We start from the raw sequence: 14298 nt of genomic DNA on the forward strand, positions 1-14298 counted from the left end.
TAATGGCACTATGCAAGGATGTTTGTTTCCTGACATGAGAATAAAATTTGTCCAAGGTTCATTAAATGTCAGCAGTTCACAAGGTAGGTAAGAATCATGCAGTGTCTAGTTTTATGTGGTGGCTGACCCTCTAACTCTTGCCCTGACTGCAATGTTTGAGCTACTTGAGATTGTTTGGCTGAAACATTACTCTATTTTGGGGGTTTTCCATTCAAAAGAAGTTAGTTGAGTGGAAATTTAAGTAATGTGCTGTGTGGGCTTCTCAAACAGCTCCACTTCTCACCCACTTTTGTGCACATGAGGAAAATGGATTCCAGACCTTGGATGATGTGGTGCCAATCTAAAGAACCCATTATTTACATTATTTCTATTCATTCAGTTTTTAATAAAATCAGTTTTTATAAACATTTATTAAATATTCCATTGCATCATTGATTGCTTTAATTACAAACGTGAAGGCTCTATTTAACACTACAATGTAATCAAAGTACATCATAGCTTCTCATTACATTATAAAATATCATTCAGAGACCGAGAGAAAAGTTACCCAAGACACTTAGGTTGAGATTAGAAAAGTAAAGATTGCAGCTGTGAGATTTATCCATCTATGGGTGACTCTTCGGTAGAACTTTTGTTAGAAGTTTGTCACAAATCCAGAAATGGGATATGTTACACAATCCCACAATATATGACTCTAAGACTGGGGATGATTACAGTTGGTGCTTATAATTGCAGGATTTAGAGTTGTCCAAGTGTCAGACAGAGCAAGATGTTCTTCAGGCAGAAAGAGACAAACTTGATGCCCTTATTCAGCAGAATGAAAGGTATGGAAAAATGGAGAAAAAGACTTTAAAATTAATTTCTGCATGGAGCCATGTTTCAAATAAGAAAATGTATGTATTGGAGTGTTGATATTCCTTTGCTGTGCAGTGATGCTTTTTGACATCAGACCGATTACTGTAGACCCTTTTTTTGCCTTTGTTGACAATCCCCAGTATTACAAAAATAAAGCCTGTATCTCCATAACTGTCACTTATACAAGATGATTTGGCTAGTTGACATGTAAAATTTAGAAATACAACAACCTTTTCTGGGATCGAAAATTCACAAAAGGGTAAAATTAAATTAAAACTGTAATTTTTTTATTAATAAGGGTTATATAGAAGAGATGAGTTAATTTGACATTATAAGATTAAATGATCATGATTTGATATTTATCAATGTGTAAATTTATCCGAATCTTTCACAAAGTTAACATAAAGTCCTTTATACATTGGTAAATACCCAACCATGATCATTTGATCCTTATATCTATTTCATTCTGTCATCAGATCAGCAGATTTCATCAACAAAACATTCATTTCTATGTAGATCAAAGTTTTCTTTTTTTAGCCTCTTAAATATGACAGAATACATAGCCTGATCTTTGCTAGCCAAGAGTCATTGATTCTTGATACATTAATATAGGGTAGAATGTCATAGCAGGTCATGCCAGTGATGTATTGTTATGATCATTATTTTAATATATAAAAAAACATGGTTGATGCTATTTAAGCCAGGATATTGTTTTTTTTTTCTAAAATTACGCTTGCTTATTGCTTGTGTTATGATAGCATTAATTGTTGTTACTTTCTACGCATTTTGATCTTTCAAAAACTAAATCATGGCCATTTCTAGTGCATTCTCTTGCTTGACATATGACTTTGGCCTTTAAAAACAGCTGCTGGAACTTGTTGTTGAAGCGAAATTCAATAATTTCTGAAGATTGGCTTGTAAAGCCTGCCATATGCTTTCTATGGCAAAAGGGGTGAGTGTTGGAGTGCAGGATGGTCTGTACATTTACATTGTTTTAACATATAATGGTCAGTTTTAATCTGGGGCTTGTAAATTTTGTCGGAAATGACAGGAGTGGGTGGGTGGGTGCTTGTTGTTTTTAGGATGTAAGGCATTGATATAAATAAAACTTAACATCAAATGACCTGGAAACAGGGAAACAAAAGTAGTCTGCAGAATTTATCAGTGTGTTAAAACTTCCAAACCAGTATCATGTGACCATTTACATCAATCAGATTGTAGAAAATGTGGTCAAGTCATAAAAATTGGAATTATTGGTCTTTGAAATTTTATTAAATAACAAAAATAGTCATATTACATAAAGATAAAATATAGTGAAATAAAACGTATCATATATATTTCAGTTCGTGAGTTTGCATTTTAGAAAAATTGTGGTTTAAGATTAACAATAAAATACATAAACATTAAAAATATAAAATATAAAAATATAATGCAGAATATAATACATAAATTAATTTCAGACAATCCGATCTAGAATGATTGAGAAAAAGAAAGACTAGTTTTGTGTATGCAATCAAGAGATATCATTTCAGCAGCAAGCATCACATAATTTGGTCAGTGAATTTAAATTTTTGTAGAACCTGAAAAACAAATTTAATTTTTGTCTCTCTGTCACATCTGTGAAACAGAACATAATAACGAGCTACATTTAAATAGTTCCAGATAAAATGCATGCTATCCACTCTCAGTTAGGTTTCATTTTATAAACTTATTGTGATTTTTTTTGTCAAGATAATATTATCCTACTTATCCAAGCTCTGTTGAACAGATTTTCTAAGTATGCCTGTCAGCTCGGAGATATCATTTTAAAAAATAACCAGTTTTGTTCTTTCATGTCATATTTGTTTCCATGATGGGATAAGTTAACAAAAAAGAGGTGATAGTTATAAATTATATGCATTTCTTCTGGCTAATAAGTGAGCCAATATTGTTCTGCAAAGTTTATTACTTTACACGTTTAGGAATTATTAATTTTATATCTTTAGCTATCTTTCAGATTCATTCAAACTTGAGCAATAGGCATTCATATGAACGCAGTTGAAAGATTTGTTGTTTGGAGATTTATTTAATATAAAATCAGCTTCACTACCCTAATATTGCTGAATTTTTAAACTGTAACCATGTAACCAAGCTGTTTGTTCTACATTTCATTAATTCAACGTTAGACAGAAAATCATTTTTAATATAAATGTTTAAGACCATTTGAGCATACAAAAGAAAAATATAGACACAAAATATACAGCTAAAACGTGATTGACTATAGATTCTGCAAACAGGGGTCAGAGGTAATGCCATAAAGTCTAATAAGAAAACAATGGTTTCTGTACATTAAGTTTTGTTCAAGGTCACTTTACTTTGATCAGAGTTGTGTTTTTTAACCCATGAGTCAATAATCACCCAGGAAACTTTACTGTACTCATGCTTACACAGACGACTATTAAATGATGTGATAAAACTGCATGAAATTTGTCATTTATGGTACTCTTTTTGATGTTTTATTAAGGTAAGTAGTGAAATTTAAATATCCAGAAAAATAATGGGACAATTTTAACAGTACATTCACCTCCCAGTAACTATTGAAAATAATTTAGGATTTAAGCCCCAGCCAGTAAGACAAGATACTCTTCCCCATCTTTTAAGATAAGGGGACCCCAGCCCCATAGATTAGGATAATAAGACCCAATCCCATACATAAGGACAATGAAACTACATCCCCATCTATTAAGATGATGGGACCCCAGCCCCATAGATTAGGATAAGACCCAATCCCATGCTTAAGGACAATGAAACTACATCCCATCTATTAAGATAATGGGACCCCAGCCCCATAGATTAGGATAATAAGACCCAATCCCATACGTAAGGACAATGAAACTCCATACCCATCTATTAAGATAATATGTCCCCCTCGCCATCTGTAAAGACAGTTGGAACCACCCTATCTTCTACTGCTGTGGAAAGGAAAATACAAAGTCTCTCATTTGCCAATTACATTTCTGAAGTTGATGTATCAGGCTAGAGAAATTTCCCAAAGCTGCCGCAGATCATGTGTGAAATATAAGAAGCAATTTGATTGGTTTGTGGTGAGGTCCCCCTGACTGAAGTACACCTACTTGATCCACATAACCCAACAGCATAACCTGGCTACTTAGTTGTCTCCCAGTTTGACATATTTAGTTCCTCTGGTGTAATATAGTCACTTTTCTTGGATGACATGTTAGTTATTCAATTTACCGAATCATTAGACACGCGTGCCCCTTGTCAGGTTATGGGCAGTTGAAGTGCAAGAGGGTACTGTGAACATGTTTTGTGGATATTTGTGTTTCACTGTCATAAATTGGGTTGTCAGATGTATTTGCACTGCCATCTTTATTTGAGGAGGCAGCTTGTAAAGAGCCAAACATCGCTATTAATTGTTCAGTCTGTGTTAGGCAATTGGTAGCTGTGGATTTCATCATCACATACACGTAGAGTGGAATGACACAATGGGGTGGTGGCAGATGCTTGCAAGCCTTTTTTTAAAAAAGTTATATATGGTGCTGATTCCATTAATCTCTCATCATTTGAGGAGTGAGGAATGAGCTCAAATGTAATGCAGACATGATTTTTCTCCATTTTAAAGCGGAATTCTGCTTTTCTCCTGACGAATCCGATTTTTCTTGATCTAGTCTATTTTTTATATCATCTCTGATCCAGTTTTTAAAAACGGTCTGTCCAGTCCCATTCCACAACGACCCTTGTAAATTATTCATTCCATATATTAGTTAGCACACAACTCTCGTAAAGAGTATTCTGATTGGTCAAAGGTTTAAATTCATCCAATGACTCTTTATGTAATGGAAACTGATGGCAATGGAAAGAAGAAGCATGCTTGCAAAACATGGTGTCCTGAGTCATTGAGAGAGACCATGGCACAAAAAGTTTAGATAAAGGTTTAAAAAACATATGGAAACGGGAATGGCTCAAGCAAAAAGTTGATAGAAATTTTGTTGGTCAGTTTATAAGAAAACCGAACGCTAGAGGACTGGCATTTTGTGACCTTTTCAAGAAAGATCTGAATTATGGTCATCGCAGTTAGAATAGTTTGGAACAGCACCTCCAAAAGAAGCTGCATTTGGAAAAATTGAAGCTCAGAAGGCATCTGGAAAAAGTGCAGTTAATTACTATAAGAAGAAAGATTTCTTGCATGAGAGAATAGATGTAGCCCTCTGTTAGAATATGCACACTGTATGTCGCCAATAGAAGCACCAGCTTGAAAGGAAAAAGGCTGTCATTGAGAAGTAAAAGAAACGATTGCATATTGAGTCAAAAAAGGAATGCTAAAGGAATCTTTGCTAAAGCCACAAAAAGAACTCGACTGGCATATTAACAGCTTGTGTCCAGTGGAGAAAAAGACAAGTGAATGAATGGGATTATTTGTATATGGTTGATGTAATTGGGTGTTTATTTTACAGATTTTTTATGAAAAGAGAGAAGTATGATATATTTGCTGCAAAAATTGACAAATTATTGTGACTTAATTACGATGTGAACACTGACTTGCACATGAAATAACTTTAGCATCAGTAGTATTGGAGAACAAATTCATTTGATAATAAATATTGTGAAATTATTGAAGTCAACTTGAACATTTTTGGTAAGTTTATTAGTTTCTCAAATGACTATTTATAATCATAAGTTGCACCAGGAGCACTTTTTTATGAGTGTAAGATGCATTTTTGGACCCCTGAATCGGGGTGCTGCCCCTCTAGACACTGTTAGGGGATCACCCCCAAACCCCCCTTAAACTTTTTTCAGCTTTTTTTATGGAAGACCAGAATCATGTCTGGTAATGGCTACTACTTCTTTATGATCAAATGGGAGATAAGTGCCCATTATCAGAGAGAGAGAGAGAGAATGAGCTATTCCTCAAACTAAAATGCATACTTTGTCTTACCTTTGCATAGTCTTCATTAGATCTTCACAAGATCAAGGTCCATAGGTTTGAGGAAATCATCAACACTGCACTTTAAACTATATTCATTGGACGAGATAATCTTTGCTGAGTTTCCCACAGGTGCCCCATCTATGCAGCACAGGCAGCCAATGAATGATGCACTAATTAAAAATCAATTCAGCAGGTTAATATATCATGCTATAATGTATCAAAGAAGCTCTCCATTAAAATTGATGAATTACACAACTTGTTTCCTTTGGCCAGTACATTGGCAGCAAAACAGCTGGACCCTACGCCCATCTTTTAAACAGTGGGAACCCATCCCCATCTGTTTCTAATAATACAGTTAGACCACCTCCTCATCTGTTAAGACAATGGTACCTAATCCCCATCTTTTAATACATTTGGAGCATCTCATATTTTAAGACAAAAGGAATACTTCTTCATCTGTTAATACAACTGAACCTCTTCCTCATTCCCATATGTTAATACAGTGGGACGCCACCTTATCAGAAGTATATCCTTGATTTTTAATATGTAAATTAAAAAAAATCAAGAAATAAATGAATTGACAAAGGAAGTTAGGATTGGGGATTACATTGTATCATATAATGTTTTGTATTAATTAATAGATGAATATATAGTCTGCACAGACAGTCAGGTATCACCAATTCATTAAAATGGTAATGTGAAATTCAGTTTCACAATTCTTTGAAATCTGTATGCAATAAGAAAACATAACTGGAACATGTTCCATACATTTTTATTTTTCAGTACAATTACAGACCTTAATGAAAAGATTCAAGACCTAGAGGGTAAGTCCTTAATGTGTATACCCTACTGTGTATTGATTTTTATTCATGGATTTTGTGCTTGTTACAAGCTACAAATTTGTTTCAATCCATTAAAAAGATGTTCCCACTGAGGAGAACATAGAATGTCTTTACACATTAGAGACATCCATCAGAGGAGACGATAGGGCCTCCTTACCCATCTGATACATCTGTCTATGGAGAAGATAGGGCCTCCTTACCCATCTGATACATCTGTCTATGGAGAAGATATGGCCTCCTTACCCATCTGATACATCTGTGTATGGAGAAGATAGGGCCTCCTTACCCATCTGATACAGCGCTCACCGTTCCGGATCACTGCCATCTCACCTCTGTCTGCGTGGGTTCGAGTCCAAGGCTCGGCTAGCGTGGGTACGTGGGAAAGCCTGCCAGTAGCTTCTCGTGGGTCGGTGGTTCTTCCCTGGGTTTTCCAGGGTTCTTCCTCCACCAGTTATACTGGCTGCCATGTATAGCCTACCTTGTGCTGAAAAATGGCGTTAAACCATAGAACAACAACAACAACATCTGTGTATGGAGAAGATAGGGCCTCCTTACCCATCTGATACATCTGTCTATGGAGAAGATAGGGCCTCCTTACCCATCTGATACATCTGTCTATGGAGAAGATAGAGCCTCCTTACCCATCTGATACATCTATGGAGAAGATAGGGCCTCCTTACCCATCTGAGACATCTGTGTATAGAGAAGATAGGGCCTCCATAACATCATATACATCTGTCTATGGAGAAGATAGGGCCTCCTTCCCATTAGAAACATCTATCTATGGAGTAAATGGGACATCCTTACCCATTAGAGACATATATCTGTGGAGAAGATAGGGCCTACTTACCCATCAGAGACATCTATCTGTAGAGAAAAAAGGACATCCTCACCCATTAGAGACATCTATCTGTGGAGAAGATAGGCCTTCTTATCCATCAGAGACATCTATCTGTGGAGAAGATGGGGCATCCTTACCCATCAGAGACATCTATCTGTGGAGAAAAATAGGACATCCTTACCCATTAGAGACATCTATCTGTGGAGAAGATGGGACATCCTTACCCATCAGAGACATATTTCTATTGAAAAGATAGGGCTTCCTTACCTATCAGAGACATATCCATATGTGGAGAATGTAGGATATCCTTACTAATCAGAGTTATATCAATTCATGGAGAACATGGAACTTTCTTATCTAATACAAATATAGCCGTTAATTTAAAAAGTTAAAAAAAACAGACCCAGATTAGAGTGAAGCATAGGAGGTTACCTATGAAAAGGCCTGATTGGAATTATTTTTTTTAAGGGTTAAGCAGAGTTTAAAGTATACAGAAGAGCATTTGTTAGAATACAACATGCATAAATTTCAAAAAGTCAAATTGTAACAAATAAAATGAGACTATATATATATATATAATGACTGGTTAATAATTTGACTGAAGGAAAATATAAAATAGTAATATGGCAAGTAACACTCTCATAAGTTTATTCTGAGTTGATAAATAATTATATTTATAATACTAGTTTGTAAAATACCAGTGGGTAGTATGTTGGACTTGTACAAAAGAGTACTGGGTTCAATTCCCAGACTGCACAAATAATCTCCCCTTGAAATAATAATAATAATAATGAGGACTTTGTATAGCACCTAATCTTTAGAAGCTTAGCAAGTGTATATCCTTTAAGGGTTATGGGGTGGGGCTATGAACAGTTTCTATGTTATAAATTAAGGCCAAGTCCTTGGACAGGTTAAGATCCAGAGAACAGTGATGTTTGCATAAATGACTTGTCCTTGTTATATCTTGAAAGTGACAATGTAGTAATGCTTCATTTTCCACTCTACAGTTTCAGTATCTGTGTGAATTTTAATTCATAAGTTACTGGCTAACCAGATGATCAATATCCAGCCCATTTGGGACTCCTGTTTTAACACAATTTAAAGTAGTTAGAATGATAACAATATTATAACATTGTATGTATAGGCAGTGTTCACACAGTACATATAGGTAGCAGCTTAATGATTTTATTTTTTCCATATAATTTTCATGTACCAGAGGCTTTTCTACCATGTTGAAATTGAGGCCTGTTGTTGTGGGGTTTAATGCCATTTTTCAGCACAATATGGGCTATACACGGCGGCCAGTATAAATGGTATAGGATGAACCCAGGAAAACCCCGTAGAGAACCACCGACCCACTTGAAGCTACTGGCAAGCTTTCTCACATACCCACATTGGCCAGATCTGAGACTCGAACCCATGCAGACAGAGGTGAGACGACAGTGATCTGTAACGGTGAGCGCTCTTGGCCACTTGGGGCCCCAAAATTGAGGCCTGTGGTCCATGGAATCATGAATTTGACGTGTATCAAATTTTTAAAAATTCAGATTATTTTTACACACTGTTAATTCACAAAACTTTGTACAAGAAAGATTCAAGAACATTTAAATAAATAACCTGGGTTATGTTGATTCTGTAGATCTCTTGCTACACTCATTATAGTTATTTCTCCCAAATACAGTATATAGGATTTTTTTTAAAAGCTCTGGTTGAGAATTTTTACACTCAAATTGACAAAAAGTAGCAAGTCTTTGGCACAGGGAATGGGGTCCAGACCCAGGAAAATATGTTACCATTACATTTTTCATAATGAAGACTGAACCATCCCCATTTAGTTTGTCTACCTTTTATCTAGAGGGATGCAGACACATGGCACAGCTTTTGAAAAAACATGGATGCGACCTTGTTGTTTTGAACCCTGTTGCACCCACCCATGAAAACTCATATGTAGATGCTGACCCAGATTTTAAAAAAAACATAGACACAACCCTGTATCTCAGGCCCTGTTGCACCTACACTCATTAAAATGTATATGTAAATGCATTTCAAAGACATTACTTTTGAGTAATTATACCAACTGTACCAGTAGTAGATCAGTGCAACGTAATTTTCATGCTTAAATGAATTGTGTATTTTTTCCATACCAATCTGTATATTGTCAGCTACTGACAGTGGAGCACATTTATTGTTGAATGTATTTACTTTTAGCTTGTGAGACAGAACATTTTGAGGGAAAGTGATTTGTATAACAAACTTTGACACTATTTTATATATTTTTACCATTATCTTTTACTCTGCCTACATTGTACAGAATTTTGATCAGCAATTTGTTTGTTTCATCATATAATTATTCATTCTTCTGTTTATTTGGTGAGGAGATTCACATCTACAGTTAAACACCATTTGCTTTCTACAAATTATATTCAGTCTCACCCACTTATTGTATGTTGCAGAAATGAAACTTTTCCTGATAAGTTGCATTCTTTTCTGATGACCACATTAACTAGAATGATTTATGCCTTAAAAGTAACCAGCCTTCATGACTACACTTAACTAGACTGATTCATGCCTTAAAAGTAACCAGCCTTCATGACTACATTAACTAGACTGATTCATGCCTTAAAAGTAACCAGTCTTCATGACCACATTAACAAGACTGATTCATGCCTTAAAAGTAACCAGTCTTCATGACCACATTAACAAGACTGATTCATGCCTTAAAAGTAACCAGTCTTCATGACCACATTAACAAGACTGATTCATGCCTTAAAAGTAACCAGCCTTCATGACCACATTAACAAGACTGATTCATGCCTTAAAAGTAACCAGTCTTCATGACCACATTAACAAGACTGATTCATGCCTTAAAAGTAACCAGCCTTCATGACCAAAATTAACAAGACTGATTCATGCCTTAAAAGTGACCAGTCTTCATGACTACACTTAACTAGACTGATTCATGCCTTAAAAGTAACCAGTCTTCATGACCACATCAACTAGACTGATTCATGCCTTAAAAGTAACCAGCCTTCATGACCACATTAACTAGACTGATTCATGCCTTAAAAGTAACCAGTCTTCATGACCACATTACCAAGACTGATTCATGCCTTAAAAGTAACCAGCCTTCATGACCAAAATTAACAAGACTGATTCATGCCTTAAAAGTAACCAGTCTTCATGACTACACTTAACTAGACTGATTAATGCCTTAAAAGTAACCAGTCTTCATGACCACATTAACTAGACTGATTCATGCCTTAAAAGTAACCAGCCTTCATGACTACATTAACTAGACTGATTCATGCCTTAAAAGTAACCAGTCTTCATGACCACATTAACAAGACTGATTCATGCCTTAAAAGTAACCAGTCTTCATGACCACATTAACAAGACTGATTCATGCCTTAAAAGTAACCAGTCTTCATGACCACATTAACAAGACTGATTCATGCCTTAAAAGTAACCAACCTTCACGACCAAAATTAACAAGACTGATTCATGCCTTAAAAGTAACCAGCCTTCATGACCACATCAACTAGACTGATTCGTGCCTTAAAAGTAACCAGTCTTCATGACCACATTAACTAGACTGATTCATGCCTTAAAAGTAACCAGTCTTCATGACCACATTAACAAGACTGATTCATGCCTTAAAAGTAACCAGCCTTCATGACCAAAATTAACAAGACTGATTCATGCCTTAAAAGTAACCAGTCTTCATCACTACACTTAACTAGACTGATTCATGCCTTAAAAGTAACCAGTCTTCATGACCACATTAACTAGACTGATTCATGCCTTAAAAGTAACCAGCCTTCATGACCACATTAACTAGACTGATTCATGCCTTAAAAGTAACCAGTCTTCATGACCACATTAACAAGACTGATTCATGCCTTAAAAGTAACCAGCCTTCATGACCAAAATTAACAAGACTGATTCATGCCTTAAAAGTAACCAGCCTTCATCACTACACTTAACTAGACTGATTCATGCCTTAAAAGTAACCAGTCTTCATGACCACATTAACTAGACTGATTCATGCCTTAAAAGTAACCAGTCTTCATGACCACATTAACAAGACTGATTCATGCCTTAAAAGTAACCAGCTTTCATGACCAAAATTAACAAGACTGATTCATGCCTTAAAAGTAACCAGTCTTCATGACTACACTTAACTAGACTGATTCATGCCTTAAAAGTAACCAGTCTTCATGACCACATTAACTAGACTGATTCATGCCTTAAAAGTAACCAGCCTTCATGACTACATTAACTAGACTGATTCATGCCTTAAAAGTAACCAGTCTTCATGACCACATTAACAAGACTGATTCATGCCTTAAAAGTAACCAGTCTTCATGACCACATTAACAAGACTGATTCATGCCTTAAAAGTAACCAGTCTTCATGACCACATTAACAAGACTGATTCATGCCTTAAAAGTAACCAGTCTTCATGACCACATTAACAAGACTGATTCATGCCTTAAAAGTAACCAGTCTTCATGACCACATTAACAAGACTGATTCATGCCTTAAAAGTAACCAGCCTTCATGACCAAAATTAACAAGACTGATTCATGCCTTAAAAGTAACCAGCCTTCATGACCACATTAACAAGACTGATTCATGCCTTAAAAGTAACCAGCCTTCATGACCACATCAACTAGACTGATTCATGCCTTAAAAGTAACCAGTCTGCATGACCACATTAACTAGACTGATTCATGCCTTAAAAGTAACCAGTCTTCATGACCACATTAACAAGACTGATTCATGCCTTAAAAGTAACCAGCCTTCATGACCAAAATTAACAAGACTGATTCATGCCTTAAAAGTAACCAGTCTTCATCACTACACATAACTAGACTGATTCATGCCTTAAAAGTAACCAGTCTTCATGACCACATTTACTAGACTGATTCATGCCTTAAAAGTAACCAGTCTTCATGACCACATTAACAAGACTGATTCATGCCTTAAAAGTAACCAGCCTTCATGACTACATTAACTAGACTGATTCATGCCTTAAAAGTAACCAGCCTTCATGACCAAAATTAACTAGACTGAGTCATGCCTTAAAAGTAACCAGTCTTCATGACCACATTAACAAGACTGATTCATGCCTTAAAAGTAACCAGCCTTCATGACCAAAATTAACTAGACTGAGTCATGCCTGAAAAGTAACCAGTCTTCATGACCAAAATTAACTAGACTGATTCATGCCTTAAAAGTAACCAGCCTTCATGACCACAATTAATTAGACTGATTCATGCCTTAAAAGTAACCAGTCTTCATGACCACATTAACAAGACTGATTCATGCCTTAAAAGTAACCAGCCTTCATGACCACATTAACTAGACTGATTCATGCCTTAAAAGTAACCAGCCTTCATGACCAAAATTAACTAGACTGAGTCATGCCTTAAAAGTAACCAGTCTTCATGACCACATTAACAAGACTGATTCATGCCTTAAAAGTAACCAGCCTTCATGACCAAAATTAACTAGACTGAGTCATGCCTGAAAAGTAACCAGTCTTCATGACCAAAATTAACTAGACTGATTCATGCCTTAAAAGTAACCAGCCTTCATGACCACAATTAATTAGACTGAGTCATGTCTTAAAACATCAGCAATTTGTATGTTTTATCATATAATTATTCATTTTTCTGTTTATTTGATGAAGAGATTCACATCTACAATTAAACACCGTTTGCTTTTTGCAAATTATAATCAGTCTCACCCACTTATTGTATGTTGCAGAAATGTAACTTTTCCTGATAGGTGGCATTCTTTTTTGATGACCACATTAACTAGACTGATTCATGCCTTAAAATTAACCAGTCTTCATGACCACATTAACTACTCAAGAGTCATGGCTTAAAACTAATCAGTCTTCTGAAGGTATGGTGCACAATCCATTGAAGTTTGAATATCCTCATCATATATTGTTCAAGCTTTAGTTTAATCAGTTTTTTGTGGATCTTATGTTACTGCTCATACTACATCAGATAAGTGAAATTTATGCAATCATTTTTCTGTCATGTTTGCAAAACATGGAAAAAATCTAATGACTTTTAAATTTAAATGAAGATGTGCTTACTTCTGTGTCATAACCTTGATATTTGTACTGCATCATCCAGGTTAAAATTGCCAAGGATCAAAGTCATTAATGACCAAAATGTAACATATATCACTTTCTGTTCATGTACATAACTATGTTATCTGTAAATGTTATGTATGATTAGTTTTTCAAGAGGTCATTTTCTTTTTTCTTAAGGTGGAAATAAAAAACAGACGGACCATTTAAGAAGAACACTGGCTGAGTTAGAATATGAAAAAGAAAGAGAGGATAGGCTGAAAAAGGACCTTGAGGTACAAATGTATGGTAGATTTCTCATTATTCTGGACAAGACTTCCCTACTGACTTAAAATATCATTGACTAGACTTCTCTACTGACTTAAAATGTCACTGACGAGACTTCTCTACGGACTTAAAATGTCATTGACTAGACTTCTCTACTGACTTAAAATGTCATTGACTAGACTTCTCTACTGATTTAAAATGTCATTGACTAGACTTCTCTACTGACTTAAAATGTCACTGACTAGACTTCTCTACTGACTTAAAATGTCACTGACTAGACTTCTCTACTGACTTAAAATGTCATTGACTAGACTTCTCTACTGACTTAACTCATTAATCCCTGGCAATGAGTTTATGTGGCAGGAGGTAGTAGCCTACTGCTGAGCTCTGTAGCATCAAGGTCATGTATGTTACACTAAAGTGGGTGGTATTATAGAAAGGTAGATAGATATAGCTC

The 14298-nt window shown here is 35.5% G+C and overlaps 1 protein-coding gene across 1 annotated transcript in view; it reads left to right on the forward strand.

The window, feature by feature from the left end:
* The window catches only part of LOC149801593 (coiled-coil domain-containing protein 171-like), a 124586-nt gene that overhangs the window by 21631 nt on the left and 88657 nt on the right, over nucleotides 1–14298 (forward strand). The window contains exons 7-9 of the mRNA XM_089956814.1: nucleotides 736–824; nucleotides 6566–6606; nucleotides 13755–13849. Of these exons, the coding sequence (XP_089812940.1) occupies nucleotides 736–824; nucleotides 6566–6606; nucleotides 13755–13849 (225 nt within the window). The remainder of the gene's footprint in view (nucleotides 1–735; nucleotides 825–6565; nucleotides 6607–13754; nucleotides 13850–14298) is intronic.

This window comes from Sinohyriopsis cumingii, chromosome 4 (assembly GCF_028554795.1).
Source record: "Sinohyriopsis cumingii isolate HCF-2022 chromosome 4, ASM2855479v2, whole genome shotgun sequence".
NCBI classification, from domain to species: Eukaryota; Metazoa; Mollusca; class Bivalvia; order Unionida; family Unionidae; genus Sinohyriopsis; species Sinohyriopsis cumingii.